This window comes from Camarhynchus parvulus, chromosome 14, assembly GCF_901933205.1.
Source record: "Camarhynchus parvulus chromosome 14, STF_HiC, whole genome shotgun sequence".
NCBI lineage: Eukaryota > Metazoa > Chordata > Aves > Passeriformes > Thraupidae > Camarhynchus > Camarhynchus parvulus.
In genome coordinates this window covers 4,708,111-4,731,037 of record NC_044584.1, presented here as the reverse complement: position 1 = coordinate 4,731,037, position 22,927 = coordinate 4,708,111, and the positions used below count along the sequence as shown (strand labels likewise).

Below are 22,927 nucleotides of genomic sequence, written 5' to 3'. Positions count from 1 at the left end.
GGGACGTGGGCTGGCAGATGCTGGGGTCGGTGGGCTGGCAGGTGCCATCACCAGGGAATGGGACAGCCCAGGGGCACTGCAGGGTTGTTGTGGCTGTGGTGGCAGGGCAGCGTGCAGCGCGGTGTGCAGTGATGGTGGCAGCAGTGCATGGTGGCAGTGTGCCAGGCTGGTGGCAGCAGTGCATGGTGCTGGTTGCAGTGTGCTGGGCCAGTGACAGCAGTGCATGGTGGCAGTGTGCCATGCCAGTAGCAGCAGTGCATGGTGCTGGTTGCAGTGTGCCATTCCAGTGGCAGTAGTGCATGGTGGCAGTGTGCCAGGCTGGTGGCAGCAGTGTGTACAGGACAGAGCACAGTGCAGAGGCCTCTGTGAGTGGCAGCAGAGACATGGCACAGCAGCCCTGATGGACCTGTGGAATGTTTTGCAGGGGCTGAGCCCAGGTGGCCCAGGCAGCACTCAGGGGCCAGCTGGAGGGGACACGCTGGTGGCCGCTGTTGGTGACAGCGTAGCTGGTGGCACACAGGGTATCGATGAGACTGCCCAGCACCCAGTGAAGCACCGGCTGAGGTCAGGGCAGGCAGCGGACGCTGCAGGAGTGCAGCCAGCAGCAGCTGGCACGGCTGCCCCGGGGCTCTCCTTACCTTGACGCCCTCGGAGCCGGCGTGCAGGGCGTGCGCCCCGCTGCCCGCGCTCTGCCCGCTCCCCGAGCTGCGCGCCGAGGCCACGCTGCCCGTGCTGCCCAGGCTGCTGCGGTCACCACCTGCACACAGAGGAGAGGCTGCCAGGGCTCTGTGCCCCGCTCTTAGGGGACACCGCGGCGTGGCCGTGCCCCACAGCCACATGTCCTGGCACGCGCTGCGCGTCCCGGCGGTGCCGTACCTGCGAAGGGTTTCCGCAGCACCCAGATCTCCTCGGCGGGGGCTGCCGTGGCCGATCCGCCCTGCGACGGGGACAGGTGGGACGGGCTCATGTCGGCCCCGCGGGACCCTTGGTGGCAGAGCAGAGAGAGCAGCTGTCAGGTGTGGGGCACTGTGCTCACCTCGCACGGCTGTGGCACGGAGAGGTGACCACGGCCCCGGGACTGGCACTGCTGCACGTGGGAACAGCCCCACAGGGCAGGCGTGGGGACCCTGGCTGTGTCCGTGCCCAGGGATGCCAGAGCCATCCTAGGGCCCTGCCCCACCCCAAGCTGGCAGAGGGGACAGTGACCAGCCCTGGGTCCCATTGTGCAGAGCATCCCCTCCTCACTGCCAGCCAGGGACAGACCCATGGTGGGGTGTTCCAGTGCCCTGGCTGAGCCTGGACAAGGGACAGGGACTGTGTCATCCCTTCACAGGACAGGATGGGGACATGACCCAGTGTAGGGAGAAAAGGGAGCTGGGCAAACTCAAGCAGTGGGGACCAGGGCTCCCACCCCACTGTCCCCTGTCGCAGGCAGTGCTGGCCATGTCCCTGCAGCTGCCTGCACCCATCTGGGGGGACACAGGGGCTGTGCAGGGCCAGGCACCGGGTGCTGAAACCCTGGTGACACACAGGGCACCCAGCAGTGGATGGGAGGATCTGGCCCTTCTCTGGGGCACAGCTTGAGGGTCACCCCAGGGCACAGCTCCTCACCAGCTCACTGTGCTGGCCACCTCTGCCAGGTCCCACTTGCAGCAGGGACACCCAGCTCCGAGTGCAGGGGGAAAACAGCATCAGGTGAGACAGACAGCAGCCCTACAAGGCCAGTGCTGCCACGGCCCCACCATGGCTCCACCACTGTCCTGCCAGCCATGGGGCACTGCCACCCCGCCACCAGCCACGGGGTGTTACCACATCACTGCTAGCCATGGGGCACTGCCACCCCGCCACCAGCTGTGGCACATTGTCACCCCACTGCCAACCAGGCCAGTTCTGTTCATGGAGCTGCTCACTCCAGCAGCACCAGCCGTAGACAGGGAACAGGTGGTACAAGGTGATAAAGTCACTGAAGGAGCACAGCAGGGGACAAACAGCCTCACCAAGTCAGGCTGGGACATCCCTGAGCTGCACATGCCACGGTCACACCAAGGAGCCTGGGCTTGTGCAGCTCTGTGTGACTCCACCAGACGAGAAAACCCCAGGGAAAAGAAGTGCTCCCTTGTCCCCAGTGCCAGCAGAGCCACCCAGCACCCCCAACACAACCTCCTTGGGCACTGCCAGCAGGGCATGTGCAAAGACCCCTGGCCCCAGCCATCGAGCACTGCACCCCTGAAATCCCTGCTCCTGGGCGCTCCTGACACGCAGCCCTGCAGCCTCCATCACCTGCCTGTGCCCTGGGGATGGTCGCCAGGGCTCACCTGGGCTCTGCCTGCACTGCGCCAGCCCCGAGAGCATCCCCTGGGAAAGCCCCCGGAGCCACAGCCCCTTCCAGCTCCACGTGCACAGCCAGGACCTGGTCAGAGCTGGGCCCTGCAGGGAGGCTGTGGCCAGCAGAGGGTCCCTGAGCCCGTGGCACTGAGCTGTGGCACTGAGCTGTGGCACTGCGCTGCCAGCCCTGCCTGGCACAGGGCCGTGAGTGCTTTGGGGGTGCCCATGCACCCAGGCAGGAGCACAGGGGACACCGGGGTGGGGAGGGTGGCTGTGCCTCGGGCACTCGGTGTGCCAGCAGCCCTGGAGCAGGTGTGGGGGGGAACAGTGGCACACGCGTGCCACCCGAGTGCCCCCGCTGCCCCACTGCACGCATGCACGCGCATGCACACGCTGCATGCACACACACACCCCCTGCAGCCCCCCGTGAGGGGGAGAGGCCGAGCAGAGAGAAAGGACTCGACACACGCTTTAAAGGAAAAGAAAGGGAAATCCATGGAGAGCACGAAGCGAGCGGTGAACTACCTTGTCCGTAACGCGGCTCGTCGGCACTGCTAGGGGAGAGCCTGTGATAGCCAAAGGAACTGAAAAGAGTCGGATGGGAATGTGGTGGTGGAGGTGGAGGTGGAGGCAGGGAATGGAACGGATGGGACGAGGCGTCACCGTTTAGCACAGCAGCCCCGTAAGCCGGGAGCGGGATCTTTTGGAAGTGTTGGGGGATTGTTACAGTCTCCCATGAACCTGATAATAAAACATAACAAGAGACAAAATGAAAAGAATCAAAATAATAGAGGCACGCTCAGTGCCACCAAAAAAGGAAAAAAAGAAAAGGAAAGGAAGTAAAAGAAAATAAAAGAAAAGGGGGAGAAGGCAGCAAATCAAAAATGCGACCAAAGGGACGTGGAGAAGCCAGAACCGAGACCCAGGTGATGCGGAGCGGAGCCGAGTCAGCAGCGGGAGCTCAGCACAGGCACAGCCCAGCACAGGGCACAGACACATCCCTGGGACAGCCCCAGGGCCAGCTCACGGGCTCTCACAGCCAGGCTGCGGGTCCTGCTCCCTGCAGGGCCATCCCAGGGCAGCTGCAGGCAGGGCCGGGCTGGGGCTGCAGCACCGGCACCGCTGTGTCCAGGGCTGAGCTGTGACACAGTGCCTGCACCCCACGCTGCTGCCCCACTGCAGCCAGCAGAATGGCTACAGAACCCCACGGCCTGGCTAGCACTGCCGTGGGCCAGCTGCAGCCCGGGAGCCACGGAGCACAGCCCAGGAGACATGGATGGCATCTCTGGTACTGGCACACACCCACACCTGGAGGGTGGCTCTGTCCCTGCCTGTCCAGCACCAGGTGCCTCCAGGGATGCTGTGGGTTGCCCGGCAGCCACTTGTGCTGCCACTCTCCTGAAACTCTGCTCGAGTGCCACCATTCCCTGCCATGTCCCCATGGTGTGGCTGCCCCCAGGATCCAGTCCCAGGGCTGGGGTGAGATGGTTGATGTGGCGCCTTTCAGTGCTGCCTGCAGAGGCACCAGCCCCATTGGAACTCTCCTGGCAGAGGGCACAGCGCAGGGACATCGCAGGGGGCTGCCCCCAGGAGCCTAAAGGGATGACGATGGGAATGGGGATGGGAACAGGCAGCCACAGGGCAGGGGAGCAGGGGCCGATCCCTGAGATGGCCCCTGGCTGGAAAGACGGTCTCTGTGTGGCAGCATCAGCTCCCTGGCACCAGTGCCCAGCCCCTGCACAGACTCTGAGCACCAGCTCCTGCCACCCCACTGCTGTGCCCGTCCCCCCAAGCCACAGTGGCACCCTGGGTCTCCTCATGCACCAACCTCCCTCAAACGCCTCCCCCAGCCCAAGGGCAGCCAGGGCTGACCCCCAAACGCCCCAGGGCTGCCAGCGCCCACCCCCAAGACACCGACCCCACAAACACAACGGGAACACAGACCCTGCACACTGGATGGGAGCACCAGCCCCACAGGCACCATGAGGACGCTGACCCCACACACTTTTAGGCACCGTCCCTATGCCGCGGCAGGGACACCGACCCCACATGCATGAGGGGCATCACCCTGCTTTGCCTTCACCGCTGCAGCCCCACACCCCGGTCCCCACCAAGCCAGGATGGGCTCCCCGGGGCCGGGGGTGTAGGGGGGGGTTATTTGCCTGTTCGTTTGCTTATGGCCTCGACGAGGCTGGAGGGGAAGTATCCCACGCGGTCGTTGCCGGTGCGGTTGTCGTGGATGCAGCCCTTCCATCGCCCGTCCGCGTGCTGCTCCAGCACCTGTGGGATGCCCCGGGTCAAGGCCGGGCCGGGGCTGGCGCTGCCACCGCGCTGTCCCCGGCCCCCCCGGCCGCACTCACGGTGATGACGTCCCCGGCTTTCACGTTGAGGCTGGTCAGGTCGTAGTTGTTGCAGTAGTCCTTGACGGCCCGGACCTGCAGGGCTGCAGAGGCGTCTGTGGATGGAACGGGAGCGTCAGCGGCCGCTCACCCCACGGGGGTTGGCACCCCCAGCCCGGCGTCCCTCGTGCCAGCACGGCCGCTCTGTGCCCTCCAACCCCCTACCCCGCAGCATCTGCTTGATCTCCTTGCTGGCCTGGCTGGTGGTGAACTGGTTGACGATGTCCAGAGCCGTCTGGTTGTAGGTGTTCCTGACGTGGGCGTTGATCCCGCTCTGCAATGGCACCGAGAGGGATTGGGAGGAGGCTGGTCCCCATCCTGCCACCCCTGGGACTCCCTAGGCCACCAGCAGACCAGCAGCTGGAGGGCACAGCTCTCAGACCTTCGTGTGTACCCCCTTGTGACCCTCACCCCTCGGTGCGCTCCCCCCAGGACCCTCGGAGCCTTGGTGCATCCCCTCCAGGACCCTCAGCTCTGCTCCCAGGGAGAGCTGCACAGGCTGCTCTGAGCCCCAGTTGTGGGGTCACCCCCTTCCCACAGCCCCTGGCTGGGTTGGGGGTGCCTGGGGGCATCAGGGGGTGCCCAGGGGGGCCCTTACATCCAGCAGCAGCCGCACCACGTCCGTTTTGCCGCAGAGCGCGGCCTCGTGCAGCGCCGTGCCCGCCTTGGTCTGCCGGTTGATGTCGATGCCAGCCTGCAGCAGGAGCCTGCGGGGGCACAGCGGGGTCAGCGGGGCGCGGGGGGCGCCGGTGCTGCCCCCCCTGCCCGCGGCACGCACCGGATGATGTCGATGTGGCCGTTCTTGGCGGCGAGGTGCAGGGGGCTGGTGCCGTTGGGGTCGGTGGTGTCCCCCGGTTTGGGCTCCAGCAGCGCCGCGCACATGTTGCTGTTCAGGAGCAGTTGGACCACCTGGCTCAGCAAACACAGACGGAGCAGGGCTGCAAGGGCGGCTCGGCCGCCCCCCGGGGCTGCAGCCCCCGGCCCCCGGCCCCTGCCTCCCCCCTGCCAGCAGCCAGAGCTCCCCTGTGGTGGTGGCACCACACACCCCCAGTGCCGGCCATCCCTGTGCCCCTCCAGCAGCCTCGGGACCTCACAGTGCCCCCGATCCGCCCCAGGAACCTCACAGTGCCACTGTGCCCCCCTGGGAACCTCACAGTGCCCCTGTCCCCTCCCAGTCCCACTCTGGGGTCACCCGGCCCTACAAGAACTTACCCCGACCCGGCCAAACTCGCATGCCAGGTCCAGGGGCGTCTTCCCCGAGTTGTCCATGATGCAGGGGTTGGACTGGTGCTGCAGGAGCATCTCCGACTGGGGACAAGCCAGACCCCGACGCGGTGAGGGCAGGGCTGGAGGGGTGGCACCCCCCCTGCCAGCCCCGTGCCCTCCGTACCACGTCGTAGTGCCCGTGCTGTGCTGCCAGGTGCAGGGGGATCTGGCCCTCGTCCGACGGGATGTTCACAGAGGAACCTGCCTTCAGCACCATTTTCATGGGCTCCTTCTTGCCCTGCCAGGCTGCGTAGTGCAGGGGCCTCATGCCTGCAGGGGCAAGAAGCCGTGAGCCTTCCATGTGAGCCTTCCATGTGCCAGCGCAGCAAGCAGAGCCTGCGGGGGCACGGGGCGGGGGACCCGGGACTCGCCTTTGTTATCCTTGATGTCCACGGCAGCCTGTGCCTCCAGCAGCAGCGAGATGAGCTCTGTGTTGCCGTTAAGTGCTGCATGGTGCAGAGCCGAGAACCTGGGCACCGAGCTGGTGTCAGGGGCCACTGTCCCTTCCACAGCCCTGCCAACCCCTGCCCAGCACCAACCTGCACCTGTGCAGCACCTGGGGCTGCTCTGCCCTCCATGTGCTCATGTCCCTGGGAAAGCCACCCCCACATCCCTGTGTGGGCTTTGGGGTGAGAGCTGCTGCAGGCTTGGGAATGCTGAGACCCCGCCGGGCTGGAGGTGCTGGGCAGGGCAGGCACGGAGGGTGGGGATGCCAGGGAGCCCCCTCCCCAGTGACCCACTTCCCCAGGCTGGCCCCATGAGCACAGATGGCAGCGCTGCCGTGCCCGGTGCCGGGCCCGGCTGTGGGGTGGGGAAAGCCCCCGGCCCCGCACCCCTCTGCTCTGGCAGCTCCCGGAGGCTCCCGCCTGGGAAGCAGGCCAGGAGCTGACCTACTTGTGCTCCCAGCAGTGGCATCCTCCTCCGTGCGGCTGCGCTGGCACCCACCGTGCCGCCGCTCGGGGCCCTGGCCCTGCGCAGCGTCCCCATCCCCTCCCCAGGGCCACCCCACTGTCACCACCGGAGCATGGGGGCCCCCAGGACACGCTGGCCTGTGGCTGTCCGCTGCCCGAGGGGCTGGTGTGGGTGACAATCCCCTGGCCCTGTTCCCCAGTGCCCACGGAGCTGTGGCTGCCATCCCCGGCGGGGAGCGGCGATGTGAGCAGACAGCCTGCACAGGAGGCCGATCCCCAACGTCTGCCTGGGAAATGTCAACATTTTCCGCTCCAGCGCCCTGCTCGGATCCGCTCAAGATGGTGCAAATCGCAGCCTGCCCCGGGGCTGCCTCGGGGGCTTCCCTCGGGCACCTCATGGCCCAGCCGGCCACCTCGGCCACGAGCAGGGGAGCAGGGCACCGGGGCCAGCACGGGGACACCGGTGTGCTCACTCACGTGGGGACACCAGCGCAGTGTCACCCACACGGGGACACCAGCACGGTGCTCACCCACAGCACTCCCAGCCTGGAATAAGCCAGCACTGCCGGGATGGGGAAACTGAGGCACAGGGCTCACACAGAGCAGAGCACAGCCAGGCTGCAGCCTGCATCCCAGGGGATCCTTTCCAGGAGCAGTGCCTGAGGCTGGAGGCTGCTCCCCGTGTGCTTCAGCACCCCCTGAACCTTCCAGGAGCCGGACTGCAGCTCCCCAGCCCTGCCACGATGCTCAGCCCTCCTCCCCAGCCCTCCTGTGGCCTCCTGGCTCTGCTGAGCCCGAGGTGGCCCCTGGGGTGGTGCCCCTTGCTCCTGGCACAGCGATGAGCTGGCAGGTACCAGGGGGTGCCCACTGCCACCGCCCTGGTGATGAGGATGAGGAGGAACCGGGCTGCTGTGGCCGTACATCCCCAGGGCATGGCCTCCCGTTCTGCTGCTCTCCCTGGCATTGCCCTGGCACGGCAGAGCCATCCAAGGGAACAAGTGGCATCACATCGTGCTGCTGCCCCGCTCAAGCAGGATTTCGGGATGGGGGCAGCCGGGGGCAGCTGCTGCCCAGCCCCACAAGCAGCACTCCCAGGGCAGCACCCCCTGTGCGGGGCCCCAGCTGCCTCCCTGCAGCCTCATTAGTGTGATTAGCAGGGTGTCTGCGGCCCCTTCCTGCTGCTCCTGCCCCTTGGATGTGGCTGGGGAGCACCACCCGTGCCTGGCGGGGTCACCGCTCTCCCACCCGGCTCCCCACAGGGCTGAGCTCCCGAGGAGCCCCCCAGGGCTGGGAAAAGTGTGGTGAGATGTGGGCACAGCCCTGCCTCTGCCGGGTGCAGGCAGGGCTCAGCCACGTGCACTAATGGGGCCAGAGCCCTGGAGCTGGCAGCTCGGGGAGCCTGGCATTCCCAAACAGGCACTGGGCACTCCCACAGCAGGGGCACGCCGTGCTCACAGCGCCCCAGAGCACCCCACAGCACCCGCACCCGGGCCTGGGCTCCCACTCACCCGTCCGTGTCTTGGAAGTTGACATTGACTCTCTTTGCTGATCCGAGGAGCTCTGGAAGGGAGGGAAGGGGACAGGGGCTTAGAGGAGGTGGCTGGTGCAGGGACAGAGGGCACACCAGGGAGGTGATGTGCTGGCAGCTCCAGGTTTCCTGCCTGCCAAGGCTGGGGCTCCCTGCAGCTCCGCAGGCGCTGTGTGTGGCTGAACCTGCAGGCAGGACGCCCAGGGTGGGGGTCCCTGCTGAAGGTGGCAGAGCCCGGGGGCTCCTCCTGGCACCAGGTTCTGCCCATTCTCCCCTGGGGTTCCCCCCGGCTCCTCCACCCAGCTGAGGCTCTGGAATGGCCCCGTGCAGCCCCCCTGGGCAGAGCTCAGCACATTCCCCTGTACCCCCAGCCCCCCAACACTGCCCTCCCCACCCTTCTGGGAAATCAAACCGCGCCGGGGCAATCCAATTAGCAGCACGAGGAAGGATGGAACCAGATTTACATAAGATTTACCCGAAAAATGCCACTCAGGCTTTCCAGTGAGCTGCTCTTCCCACAGCGGGAGCAGGAGAAGGAGGAGGAGGGTGGGAGCAGTACGGCAGAGCCCCGAGTGGGGGACCCACACAGCGAGCACAGCTCCAGCCCCGTGTCCATGGGAGAGGACCCAAAGGCTGCATGGCCCGGCAGGGAGAATGGGCAAAGGCACTCCAAGCCAGGGACAAGCTCTTGCTGGGAGAAGCTGGCTGGAAGGGGCTGCTTCAGGCAGAGAAAGGGAATGTGGGGCCAGAGAGACACTCCCTGTGCTCCTTGGCCATGGCCTTACTCTCTCCCCCTCTACCGTGTCCCCTTGTCGGTGTCCCCGTGTTTATTGAATTATTGGACACGAGGGCTGTGCCGCAGCCCAGGAGCCTCTGCCTGGACAAACAGGGCTCAGAGGGCACCAGCAGCAGGAGGGGCGGCTGTGTCCAGCCCTGACCTCAAACCTGGGCAGTGGTGCCGGGCTGAGCCAGCCCTGCCCAGGCCACACAGCACGGATGGGCCCAGGACAGAGGCTCTGGCCCCAGAGCTGCCTGCCCCCTGCGCTCCAGGGCTGCCCACGAGCTGCAGGACATTTGCTAATGCTGACACAGCCCCGTGTGACAGGTGACAACTGCAGAGGACAGGTTCTATCAGACACAGCACCACCCTCCAGCCGCCAGGTGCCCAGGCTCTCCTCCCAGATGAGGTGCCTCATGTGGGATGAGAAGTGGCACTGCAGGGTGCCTGGAGAGGGACGGGGACACCATGGGGTCCCCAGGGTGTGGTGAGGGACAGGAATGCCACAGAAGCCCCCAGATGCCATCCCTGCCATGGCATCCCCGTGCTCCCCTGGGAAGAGCTGCACATTGGTGGTGGGCAGAGCCCCTGTGACACCGGCACTGCCCCAGTCCCCGCAGCCCCGTGCTGCCGCCAGCGTCCCCAACAAAGGTGCCATTCAGCCCCGTGGAGAGGAGCCCAGCGCCGCTTCCGCTGCGGCCCGCGCCAGGAGCCAGCTCCCAGGAGAGGCCCGAGCTGCCCCAGGGATGCCGGGGCCAGCGGACAAAAGGAGCCGTGGGCGCAGGAGCGGCACCGTGCCCGGCACTGGCTCCAGCCTCCGGCCCCGAGACGGGCCCCGCTCCGGCCGATGGGCCTTGCGGATGGACAGACGGACGGACGGATGGACGGACGGACGCTGTCAGCAGGTCTGCAGTGCCTGGCCTTTCCCACGGGTTGATCCCAGCCAGGGGCTGGCACGGGGCAGTGCCCGGGCATCAGGGTGCAGTGGTGATGGCGTTGGTGATCCCCAGGCACGTGCCACCCTCGGCATCACCAAACCATTATGGCCCCAACGCAGCATGGTGGCAAATCGTTCCTCCCTGCACCTGCAGGAGAGGCTGCGGCTGCCAAAATCTGTTTAGCACTTCCATCACTGGCCGTGCCAAGTGCTTAGTCAGTGACTTCCAGCCATGCAGTGGTTTGACTTTCCTTAAAGCTCTGGAAGTGGCCATCAGCATGCCAAAGGCAGCTGGAGCACAGAGCCCAGCTGGGGTCTCAGAATAACCCCAGCTCCCAGAGCAGGAGAGAAGGATGGATGCCCTGGTCACCAGATCCACACTGAGATTTGCAGCCAGTCTGGGGGCAACAAGAGCCAGGAGAGCTCATTAATGGCTGGGAATTAATGACAAGGAACATTCCTCCACTAACAAGGCAGAGAGAAGGGAGCTGAGTGCTTCCAATTAAAAATATCGGCTACAAAAGGAGATGGGCACGGTGGGGAGGAGAGCAGAGCTCCTTCATGGCCACACTGCCAGCGAGCACCCAGTGTGTCCCTGGCTGTCCTCTCTGCTGGGGTCACTGGAGGGGTGGCAGGGACCACCGAGCACCTGCAGTCACCGCCCTGCCCTCTCCGTGCAGGTGCCATCAGGAAGGTGCTGTTGCAGGGGTGGCACATCTTTGCTCAGACAGCCTGAGCCCCACCACCATCCCTGGGACAGCCCAGTGTCCCCTCTGGCTCCCCATGGGCTGCTCAGGTGAAGGTTGTGCCGTTTGGGCTCGCAGGGCTCCCCTGGTGTCTCACGGCCCAGCTCTCCACGGCTCTCAGAGCAGTTTGCACCCCACAAACACCCTGGGGCAGGAGCACGATGCCAGCGCCAGGAAAGGGGGCACACAGACCCGTGGCTGTGGCGTGCAGCGGGAGCCGCAGCGTCTGCCATCCACACCAGCTATAAACAGCGCCTGCCGGAGTAAACACCGCGGCGGGAGCGGCCTGCGCTGCTCCCAGGAGCGCCTTCACTCAAGCACAGGCACTGCAGGAGCTACATCACGCTCGGGTTGAGCCCGGTGCTCGGCGTGCAGCGAGCTCCTCGCCGGCCCCGCGGCAGCCCCGTCCCCGGCGGGCACCGCGGCGCTGGTGACGCACGGGCAGCTGGCACGTGCAGGGCCTGTGCACGGGCACCCGCTCTGCCCCACCCCAGGGTCACCGGGGCTCCTGGCACTGCGCCTGGCAGCTGCTTTGGGTGTCCTGGAGCGCGCCAGGAGGAGGCCCCTGTGCCCAAGCACAGCTCTGGGCACTGCGATGCATGGCCATGAGGAGATCCCCGTGCCCAGGCAGGAATCCCAGTACATGACATGAGGAGACACCCATGCCCAAACACAGCTCTGGGCACTGCGGTGCATGGCCATGAGGAGACCCCCGTGCCCAGCTTAGCCATGTTGAGACCCCCATGCCCAAGCAGGAATCCCAGTACATGCCATGAGGAGACCCCCGTGCCCAATGACAGCTCTGGGCACTGTGATGCCCAGCCACATGGAGACCCCCGTGCCCAAGCAGCAATCCCAGTACATGCCACGGGGAGACCACAGTGCCCAGTCCCTGCTCCAGGTATCCCAGAACACGCTGTATGGAGACGCCTGTGCCCAGGTGGCCGGTGTATGCCATGCTGGGACCCCAGTGGCCAAGCACAGCTCTGGGCACCCCAGTGCAGGTTGCAGTGAACCCCCCGTGCCCGGCTGTCCCATCCCTTCCCTGCACACGTGTCCAAGGCCACGGCCCCACATGGTGGGGCTGCTCAGGGGGCTCCTGTCCCTTCCCAGCACCCCCTCACGTGCTCCTGCGCCAGGCTCTGCAGCCAGCACAGCGCCAGCAGCGATCGATGCCCGGCCAGAGCGTGGGGGCTCCCGGCCAAGCCCCCGCTGACGAAGCACATCCTCACCCAGCTCCCCCGGCAGGCAGCAGGCGGCTCCTCCAAGCAGATGGCTCCAGCCTCCGCTAAATCAACATCTTCTTAATGAGGGGAAAGCATTGCTGCCCCCTCCCCAGCATGGCGGCAGCGGATCAGCCAGGAGAACCCCCCAAATCCTCCTCTCCATCCCTTCTCTCACCCCTCTGCAGTGACCCCACTCCCCTCCAGCCCCATCCCTGCTGCTTCCCCACTCCCCAGCTCATGTGAGCAGCCGGAGCCCTGCGTGTGCCCCCAGAAACACAACAGGACCCCACAAGGAGCCGATATCCACAGGGAAGACATTCAAGGCAAGCGCCTGTTTCAGAGACAGGGGGGAGGATCCTGCAGCGGCATCGCTGGGAGCTGCCGGATAAAGGAAGCATCCAAAATAGCTGCTCTTAATTATATCCCTGCTAACGAGCGCCACGCAAACAACGGGCACTGCACGAGGAGCCCTGCCATGGGGGCTCTTATTCCTCACTGCGAGGATGGGGTCCCCACGGCGGCCTGTGCCACGGGGGGGAACCCGCTGAGGCAGCCACAGCAGCCCTGGCTGCGGCTGGTGATGACGGTGACACCGGGGAGCCGGTCCTGACAGGGAAAAGCTTGTACTCCTGCAGCCAAGGTCGTGTCAGGCGCTGGGGCCCGCGATGTTCAGATGCTAATGAAGCCGTTATCATCTTCCGATCGATCGGGACTGTATAAATAATGCACCGGGAGGCTCGTTGTGCAGGGAAAGGGATTGCCTGGGGCCAAGAGGTGGCTGGGATGGGATGGAGCCATTGCAGAGCAGAACTCGGCACAGCTGCATAGCTGCTGCCCACCACAGCTGGACACCCCGGTGTCCATCACAGCTGGACAGACGTCTCTCACCACAGCTGGACACCTCGGTGTCCATCACAGCTGGATGTTCACTGCCTATCACAGCTGGACACCCCAGTGTCCATCACAGCTGGATAACAACTGCCCATCACAGCTGGACACGCTGGTGTCCATTACAACTGGATGTCCACTGCCCATCACAGCTGGACATACACCTCTCACCACAGCTGGACCTCCCAGTGTCCACCACAGGTGGATAACAACTGCCCATCACAGCTGCACACCCACAGCTGTGTGCCCCTCTGCCCATCCCCAGCCATTCCCCAAATCCCAAGGTACTTTTGGGGGATGCTGCCCATGTGCCCAGCACAGGTACAGGTGCTCCGGATGCCCGTCCCTGGCAGACCCTTCTCCAGGGAGGAGTGAAATCCGCACTGGAGGCTGGCTGGGCTCTGGCAGCCTGAGTCACCGGCGGCGCTGTCCCCTGGGGCTGCAGGAAGCAGCTTAAATGCAGCTTTCAAGAGGCAGCAGGGACTCCACTGTGATGCTTTTATTTTTACAAAAAGGAAACTTTTCAGTCCCTTGGGATGGCGCGGGGCTGAGCCTGTGGGCTGCCAGGGCAGGCGGGGACAGGGGACACGGGTGTACCGAGGGCAGAGCCAACCCACCAGGGCTGGGGCTGTCCAGGGGACCCAGCACCCTCCAGCAGCTCCTGTGGAGATCCCCACTCTCTCCCTGTACTCCCAAGCCATAGCCTCACCTGACCTTCGCTGTGCGGTGCCATGGAGCCAGGCCAAGCCACGCTGCATCAGCTGGACCCCTTTGGGCAGTGCCCGCCCCCCAGCCCCCCGAGTACCACACGGGGCTCTGATGAGCCGGGGCTCCCTGGCGACTCAGCCCAGGGCACCCAGGAATGTGGGGAAGCAGCAGCAGGGATGGGCAGGACAGAGATGTGGACAGGGATGTGACAGGGGGACACGGGTGGGACAGGAGGGATCATGCCCAGCTCCGTGGGACCAGCACTGAGCATCTCAGCCGCCCGCTGTGCCCGGTGCCCGGTGCCTGCCGTGCCCGGTGCCTGCCGTGCCTGGTGCCAGAGCCTGCCGTGCCTGGTGCCAGCCACCCGCCCACACTCGTCTCTGTGGAAATGAATGTTGGTGTCGCTTACAGGGAGCCCTAATTGCCAGCCTGTGGCAAACAGGTAATTTTCAATAATCACCCTGGCTGGAAGGAGCCGCTGCTGGCACAGCGAGGCTGGCATGGCAGGGACGGGGACGTGGCTGCTCAGGGCCACTGTCACTTGTGTCTGCCCGTCCATCCATCCACCCCAGCACGGCCGACACTGCACCTCCTTGGGACACGGGAGCAGACAGAGATGGATACACACTGCTCACCTCCACCCTGGGGCAGAGACCATCCTGCCCCATCCCCATCCTCATCCTCCCCGGCTCCTCCTCCTCCTCACCCCCTCTGCGCGGCCAGGGATCCCCGGGAGGAGGGACCCTGTCCATGCTGGCTGCAGGGCGGGACCTGGAGCTTTGTGCATCTCAAAGCATCATTAACCAAGGCAGGCGGTGATCACTGGCCTCCCATGAACCCGGCACCGTGCAGCAGCACTGGGATGTGGTGGGAGCTCCTGGTGTGCCTCGAGCGTGGCCACGTGTGCACATCTGTGTGCAGGCAGCCCAGATCAGCTCTCAGTGTGCACACGTGTGCACATCTGTGTGCAGGCAGCCCATGACCCGGGCCTGTGCACATCTGTGTGCAGGCAGCCCAGATCAGCTCTCAGAGTGCACACGTGTGCACATCTGTGTGCAGGCAGCCCAGATCAGCTCCTGGCGTGCACACGTGTGCACATCTGTGTGCAGGCAGCCCAGATCAACTCTCAGTGTGCACACGTGTGCACATCTGTGTGCAGGCAGCCCAGATCAGCTCGCCGCACATTTCCACATCTGTGTGCAGGCAGCCCAGATCAGCTCTCAGTGTGCACACGTGTGCACATCTGTGTGCAGGCAGCCCAGATCAGCTCCTGGCGTGCACACATTTCCACATCTGTGTGCAGGCAGCCCAGATCAGCTCTCAGTGTGCACACGTGTGCACATCTGTGTGCAGGCGGCCCACATCCATCAGAGGCTCTGGGGGCTGCTGCAGCGCCGTCTCTGAGCTCCCAGCCATGCACAGCTAAACAGGCCCCGGGTTCTATTTAAACCTGATGCCTCCAGAGCCATCGTTTGTCCTCATCCACAGCCGGTGCACTGTGCCCACCTTCTGCTTCAGGGCTGCATTCCCAGCACGGGCACAGGCACGGGCAGCTCTGTGGCCTGGCAGCTCAGGGGTGTGCCAGTGACCACTGGGGTGGGTGGGCAGCGGGGATGTGCAGCCAGGCCATGCCCTGCATCATCCAGGAGCACAGGGAGCATGGCCGGAGGCCTCACACTGCTCCCGGGGGGCTGGCAGTGCTGCAGGGGAGGCACAGGGCTGGCAGGACCCGTCCCAGTGCCCCCAGTGTCCCCAGTATCCCCAGTATCCCCAGTATCCCCAGTGTCCCCAGTGTCCCCAGTGCCCCCAGCACAGCGGGCACAGGCAGGGGCACAGGCAGGGGCTGGCAGGGGCTGGCAGGACCGATGCTCAGGCAGCCCTGAGCACACCCGGGGAGCGGGGCCGTGCTGCTGCGGAGCTGCAGGGCTGCGAGGAGCGCGCTGCCGTAAACAGCCCAGCTGCAATGCAGGAGCCGGGCAGCCGCCGCTTTGTCTCTGCTCCAGCGGCTGCCGCGGCCGGGAACCCGCGGGGCCTCTCGAGGAGCTCCGGCAGCCACATCTGGAAGGGATCAGCGGCTGCTGCCGCCGCCACGAGCCGGCCGTGCCCGGGGCCCGGCCCCACAGCCCCACGGCCGGGCAGGAGGCAGCGCCGGCGTGGGCAGCGGAGAGGCCACGGGCACACGGGCACGGGGCACATGGGCACACCATGCACACGCGTTCACAGGGATGCACAGGGGCACGCACAGCATGCACAGGGGCTGGGGCACGCACAGCATGCACAGGGGCACGCACAGGCGCGCACGGGGGCTCGGGCACGCACAGGGGCACAGCCATGGATGCACAGGGATGCAGAGGGGCACACGTGGGCACACGGGAGGAGCCCCCAGCCACCCGAGCGCTGAGGAGCAGAGCCTATGGCGGCTCCTTGGGCACCACCTCCAGCTTGGTCCATCTCTGGCTGACACAGACCGTGGCAGGGCATGGCACTGGGGTCCCCTCACCCCAGCTGCACCCCAGCCCCACAGCCACCTCCACCTGCTCGGCGCTCTCCAGGGGCCAGCAGTGACCTTGTGGGGATGCCCAAGGAGACGCGGGCAGAGCTGGCACTCCCTGCCAGCCGCTCTCCCACGCCCCCCAGCACGGTGCTGCCCCACCGGGTGGCTGGTGCCAGCACCAGCACCCATCCATCGCCACGGAGCAGTCCCAGCAGCACGGGGCTGTCGGGAGAGGCCAGGCCAGCTCTGCATCCCAGCTTCCCATTGCTCAGGCTGATTGCTCCTGTCGCTGCAGAGCCCAGCGTTAAACTCCTCATTTTCTACTCCCGTATTGAGTTGGAAAATACTATTAACATTTCATTAGAGCTTAAAGATCCCTCTCAGCCCGGCAGGATGAGCCAGCCCTCATCCTGCCAGGCAGGGGGGCATCACTGGGAAGAGAAGAACCAGGAGGGGAAGTCCCAGTGCCCCAGATGTGGGACAGGATGGTGAACCAGGACAGAGGTGACATCAGCGCTGCATGCTGGCTCGGTGGCCTGCTGGGCATGGCCCACCCTTGCAGCACACTTGGCCAAGAACAGGACACAAAACAGTGACAGAACAACAGTGTCCATGCAGGCACTCCTGAGTTTTGCTTCCCAGTGCCTCTCCCTCACTGGAAGGGAAGCTTGGCCCAGCAGGACCAGCACCAGTCATTAAATACCAGCAAATTTATTGTCCAACATTCTCCCAACAGTGCTGAGCACCATTCCCAGCACACAGCAGACAGCACCAGCACGGGGACAGACAGCACTGTGGGAAACAACCTCAGGTACCACCCGAGAGCTGGGCCCTCCCCTCCAGCACTCACCCCGCCAGCAGTGCCACAGCTCCCACCTGCCATGAGCCAGGAAGGTGTTCATGAGCACCCAGCACTGCTGTGGGACCCACCCGGGCCCTGGCACAGCAGCACGGAGCTGCCATCCCCAGGCACTGCTGCTGCAGCCTCTGCAGACACGTGGGGAGGGGGAAGGGGCTGGGGGCACCTGGGCACACCGAGATGGGCAGGGGGACTGGTCACAGCCATTGCCAGCAGCTGGGAAGGGGAAGGAAGGGTTAAACGGAGTGCAGAGAGGACGAGAGGAGCCAGACGCCAGCCTGGCTACTGGAAACCACCATGGGCTGGCAGCCACTGAGACGGCTGTGGGGAGGAGCTCAGGGCACGGGCAGCACTCAGACCTGCTCAGAGCCAGCCCTGCCACCCTTGGGTGCAGGCTGGCCCTGCCACGTCCCCCTCAGTGCCACCCCCAGCACGGGGGCAGCGAGGGCCTCGTGCACACACAGCCGGGGGAGAGCCCCGCAGAGGGGCTGCCAAAGGGCTGCTTGGTGTCCAGCCAGGTGGATTTGGGACTGCTGAGAGGAAATCCAGGCCAGGGAGGGAGCTGGGAACGGAGCCGCCGGCCCGTGGCTCAGTGCCCCTCGATGGCAGTGGCCAAATGTCCCCGGTCCCCAGGGCTGTCCTGCTGGGCAGGGACCCTGCAGCCAGCCCGGACACGGGGCTGTGCTGGGGGCAGGGGGCACAGAGGGTTTGCACGCACAGCTCGGCCCAGCCACAGAAGCAAAGGAATGTAAAATAATGAGAAGCCACCCCAGGCTGAGCAATCGTGCCCCTCTGGAAGGAAACTTGGCACACTCCAGCTCACACTTCCCTGCCAAGCCCTGCTGGGAGCGAGGCTTCCCACGCGGGCTGGGAACCCCGAGAGGCTGATGAGGGACCCGCTGACACGTCCAGGAGTCGGACAGCAGCTGGAGGAACCTGCCTGCCAGCAGGGCTCAGAGCACAGCCCGTGCCTGGGCCACACCTGGGAATCACCATCATCTCCCCTGTGCCCCAGCCCATCCCCTTGGCATTCTGCCCCTCCATCCCTGCCAAGGGCACGGGGGAGGCGTGGGAGCAGTGCCTGGCCATGCCATGGGGGATGCACGGGCCCAGCACCTCTTTGGCCACAGGATCTGGCCCCGCAGCCCCTTCCCCCAGTCCAGATGTGCTGCCCAGCACTGATGGCTCCAGAGGCAGCAGCATCCAGGGGCTCCAGCACTCCAGTGAGCATCATCTGCTCATCTCTGGGTTCCTCCGTGGGCAGGGAGGTTCTGCCCAGTGCCCAGGGAGCAGCAGCAGGGGCCATCGGGGGTGGCTGCCTCCCAGGGAAGGCTCCTGCTCTCCCACAGGGCCGGGGGAACCGGGCAGCTCCGGCGGCTGCCGGCCACGTGTGCCCTGGGCACTGCACCACAATTGGATTTGCATCTGCCCTGCCTTTTACTGCATGGAAATTGAATTGTAAAATGTCAAAGACATTTCCTAACTGCGCCATATTAGCCTGGTTTTATTAAATACTGTTATCAGAGCAGATTATGAATGCAATCAACTGCAGGCAAGAAAACCCAGAATTAACTGGCCACTGTGCAGGAGGACACACCGGAGGGCAGGAGGCAGCTGGCGAGGCCCTGCCCAGAGCCCATGTCCCCAGGTGCTCTGGCTCTGCTTCCCACTGTCCCCAAATCCTGGAGCACCGGTGGAGGAACATCCCCACCCAGGCAGTGCAGCTCCACTCACATCCCAGGACGGCTGCCCAGGGACAGCAGGACCCTGGGGGCTCTCGCTGAGCTCTGAGGTTCCTTCCTAGGCAGGGCAGGACCTGCTCCCTGCACATGGCAGCAGGGCCAGGACTGATGGGACAGGCCCTGAGATGCCAGAGCGGCTGCCAGTGACACGCAGGGCAGTGACACACATGGCAGCAGGGCCAGGACTGGTGGGACAGGCCCTGAGATGCCAGAGTAATAAAGGCAGTACACACATGGCAGCAGGGCCAGGACTGGTGGGACAGGCCCTGAGATGCCAGAGCTGCTGCCAGTGACACGCAGGGCAGGATGCAGAGCCCTGCCCAGGTGGCAGAGCAGGAACAGGGCTCTCCTGCCCAGAGTGGGGACACACTGAGAGCTGCCCAGGCCTCAGCACCAGCACCCCAGACAGTGGGGCCAGGCTGGGCTGGGTTTCCCAGGGCTACCCTGACATGGCAGGACACAGGGGATGCAGAGCTCTGTGCCCAGCCCTGGCTAACCCAGCCCTGGGTGGCCCCAGAGCTCCAACAGCACACCAGGATCCACAGTCCTGATGGCAACCTGTGGGACAGGGGTGGCACTGAGGAGCAGGCATGGGGAGGGCAGCACAGTCCCACAGGACACAGCCCTGGAATCCACCCACACGGCCAGTTCCTGCCATGCCAAGTGCTTGTCCTGGCACTGCAGGGCCACGTGCTGGGACATCTCCTTGGCCACACGAAGCTGCCATGTGTGGAAGTGCTTTACAGAGCCCCCCAGCCTGGCTGGAGGAGAAACTGGAGCAGAGGATCCAACCCTTGGCTGGAGGTCCCACACTTGGCACCGGCAGCACCGCACAGGAGCCATTCCCAACGTGGATGAGCCCTCGCAGGGCTCACAGGGAAGGAGCCAGGTCACTCCAACCCTCCACAGCCACGGAACTGTGGATCCTCTGCATGGCACAGCACGGCACGGCTCATCTCCCACTGCCCAAAGCCCCAGGTGCCCAGGACAGGGATGGCACAGTGGGCACGGTGCTCCTGGAGACACCCCATGGTCCCATCCCATCCCATCGCATCCCACGGCGCTGGAGCCGAGGGGAAAACGCCAAGTCACCACATTTCTTCGAGGTAGCACCGAGAAGGAGGGGACAGGGAGGGAAACAGTTTGCTGCCAAATCCCTGCATCTGATTTGCGCAACTTTCAGACAACCTCATCAATTATGGATGGCCGGGAAGCAGGCGCGGTGTGCGCTGCGGCCGGCCCGGCCCGAACCCACACTCACACCAAACGGGGCCCCTGTCACCATGGCAACCCGTGCTAATTCACGCAAGGATTTTTAAAATCTCGTGTATTAAACCCCACATGAATAGGATATTACCCAGATAACAGAGCTAAGTTACAAACCTTGCCGGTGCCGCGCGGGGAGCGCCGCAGGCGTGCATGGGACCGGAACTCGGAGGGGACGTGGGGACACCACGGCGTGGGGACAGCCCTGCCCGCTGCTCTCCCGCTCCATGCACCACTCCAGCCCCACTGCCACGGCCAGAGGTACCTGAGCACCCCAGGCTGGGAGCAGGGCACCCACCGCACACGTAGCACCTGCTGGCACAGGGGAGAGCAGGGTCCGGTGGGGAAATGGCCCCAGAGGAGCCTGGCACTGGCACTGTGGGTCCAGCAGAGCTGGAGATGGGCAGTCCAGCAAGGGAATGGGGTGACATCCACCCCAACAGCAGGCTCAGCCCCACGGGGTGTCCCTTGTCCCCAACCTGTGACCCTGGCACAGGGAGCACTGCTGGCCCCCGTGGCCATCCTGCCTGGTGTGCAGGGGCACAGCTGTGGGAGATGCAGCAGAGCCCTGGGAAGGGCAGGGATGCAGGAGAAGGTGGTGGCACTCAAGCACCTCTGGTTGTTGCCACAGCAACGCCAGCTGTGTGCCCAGGCCAGCAGGGACTGGAGAAGGGTGTGTGGGGACACTGCTGGGCACAGGCCAGGCGTTGTCCCCATACCCACACACTGCCCCAAGAGGCCACGGCAGCAGCAGTGTCTGGGGTGGGCTGGGATGAAGAGGGCTCTGAGATGGAGGCTCTTCTTGCCCTGCACAGTCCCTCAGTAGTGACAGCAACGATGGCACTGGGGACAAGGGGGACACCACACAGCTCTGCCTGGCATGAGGAAACACATGTTGGCCTCATGTGGCACCGTGGACACGGTGGATGCAACACCAGAGCAGGGACATGGGGAATGCCACACCAACCCTGCTCAGCACCAGGACATGGGGCACCACGCTGGTCCTGCTTGGCCAGAAACAGCCCTGCATGCCCAGGGACAGGGGACAGCTCGCCAGTCCTGCACAGCTCCAGGAGAGGGACACTGGGCACAGCAATGCAGGGACCGTGTGTCCAGTGACCCAGAGACACCCGAGCGCTCCCCGTGGTCCCTGTCCGTACCCAGGGACCGTCCCCGGCCGCCCAGCTCGTCCCCGGCACCAGGCCTGAAACCTGCGGCTGCATCAGCACCATGAATTATTCAGTCCCGGGCGGAACGCCTCGACGGAGCACTTACATCCTACAGCGAGTAGATACTCACGGAGCTACACACACGTACGCCCGGAGACGCACACGCAGAGCCACACGCACGCCCCCGCAGCCTCACACCTGGCCACGCACCCGCGGCGCACCCGCGGAGCCGAGCACAGCCAGCCGCAGGGATGCTCCGGGAGATACCCGCGGAGCGACATCCAAACACCCCCTCACCGAGAACACCAACAGCCCAGCCAAACACACAGATGCCAGGGTACACACCGCCACGCAAACACCCCACGCACCCAAACACAGCCGCACACGCGCCCGCGGCGGCGCGGACACACGCAGGGTGTGCGGGCAGCGAGCCCCGGCGCTCTCCCGCGCGGGCCGGCCACACTCGCTGCACGCACACGCAGACGCGCCCGGCCGCAAACCCTGCCCAAACCCCCGGGAGCACCGGCGGAGCACCGGGCCCGGCTCCCGGGGGGTCCGGAGTTGCTCCGGGGCACGGGGCAAGGGCAGCCCGGCCGGAGCCCGACCGCGCCGAGGGTGCCCCGGGACCGGCGAGGGGACCCTTCGCAGCACTCCGCACCCGCGCAGCGCCCGGGGATGCTCCGAGCCGCGCCGGGCAGCGCCCCCGCCCCTCCCGGGGCGCCGCCGGGGGTCCTCGGCACGTCTACGGTCCCCGCCCGCCCGCTCGGAGCCGCAGCCGGGGAAGGGGCCGGGGGATGCTCCGGGGCTGGCAGGGCGGCATCGCGGCCGGGCCCCGGGAGCAGCGCTGGGATGCGGCCCCGAGGCGCCGCGCCCGCCGCTGCGACGCCGGTGCCCGTGCGCGCCCCCTCCGTGTGTCCCCCCGCAGCGGCGCCCCCGCCCGGCCCCGCCGCCGCCGCACTCACTGGCTTTGCCGGGCTTGGGCCTCTGCAGCAGCTTCTGCACGGCCGCGATGTCCTCCGCCTTCACCGCCTGCACCAGCTCCTGGTCCTTGCCCATGGCTGCGCCGCGCCGGGGCTGCCGGCTGCGGGCTCACGGCCCGAGCATCCTCCGCGGCGCGGCGCGGCGAGGGGCGGGGGCGGCGGGGGCGGCTCGGCGCGGCTCGGCACGGCTCGGCTCGGCACGGTGCAGCCCCCCGCCCAGCCCGCCCGCTCCGGAGGCGGGGGGCGGGGGCGGCGGCGGCGGCGGGCGCCGGGGGCGGGGCGCGGCGGGGCGGGGGGGCCGCACCGGGAGCGCGGGGGGCAGCGCGGGAGAGGAGGAAGAGGAGGAGGAGGACGAGCAGCGGGAGGAGGAGGAGGAGAGGGCGGGGGCCGCCCGGTGCTGCGGGCGGAGCGCGGGGATCCCCTCCCCGGTGCCGGGCCCGGGGGACGCCCCGGTGGGAGCCGCCGCGCAGCCGTGGCGTGTAACGAGCTGGCGGGTCTCAGCGGCCGGAGGGGGCAACGCGGCTGCTCGGGGCCTCCACCCCCTCGGGGAGGGTCCCGGGCGGGTCCAGCAGACCCCCTGCCGGGGCACCCCCTGCTCCCAGCCCGGCTCCGGCGTGCCCTTCGCCGCTCCCCGTCCCGCCTGGCCATCGCAGCAGCCTGGGGCGCCGATAACGGAGACCGGGCAAGAGCAGCCTTCTTTATTTC

General features: G+C 66.1%; 1 protein-coding gene across 1 annotated transcript in view; it reads right to left on the bottom strand.

Moving 5' to 3' along the window:
• Positions 1–22,361, bottom strand: part of CASKIN1 (CASK interacting protein 1) — a 28,502-nt gene extending 6,141 nt beyond the window's left edge. Inside the window, 13 exon segments of the mRNA XM_030958394.1 lie at positions 639–757; positions 877–984; positions 2,851–3,066; positions 4,488–4,605; positions 4,686–4,780; positions 4,890–4,998; positions 5,323–5,431; positions 5,503–5,633; positions 5,937–6,032; positions 6,115–6,260; positions 6,362–6,459; positions 8,410–8,461; positions 22,205–22,361. Of these exon segments, the coding sequence (XP_030814254.1) occupies positions 639–757; positions 877–984; positions 2,851–3,066; positions 4,488–4,605; positions 4,686–4,780; positions 4,890–4,998; positions 5,323–5,431; positions 5,503–5,633; positions 5,937–6,032; positions 6,115–6,260; positions 6,362–6,459; positions 8,410–8,461; positions 22,205–22,298 (1,491 nt within the window). The 5' untranslated portion in view covers positions 22,299–22,361.
• Positions 22,362–22,927: the final 566 nt, after the last annotated feature.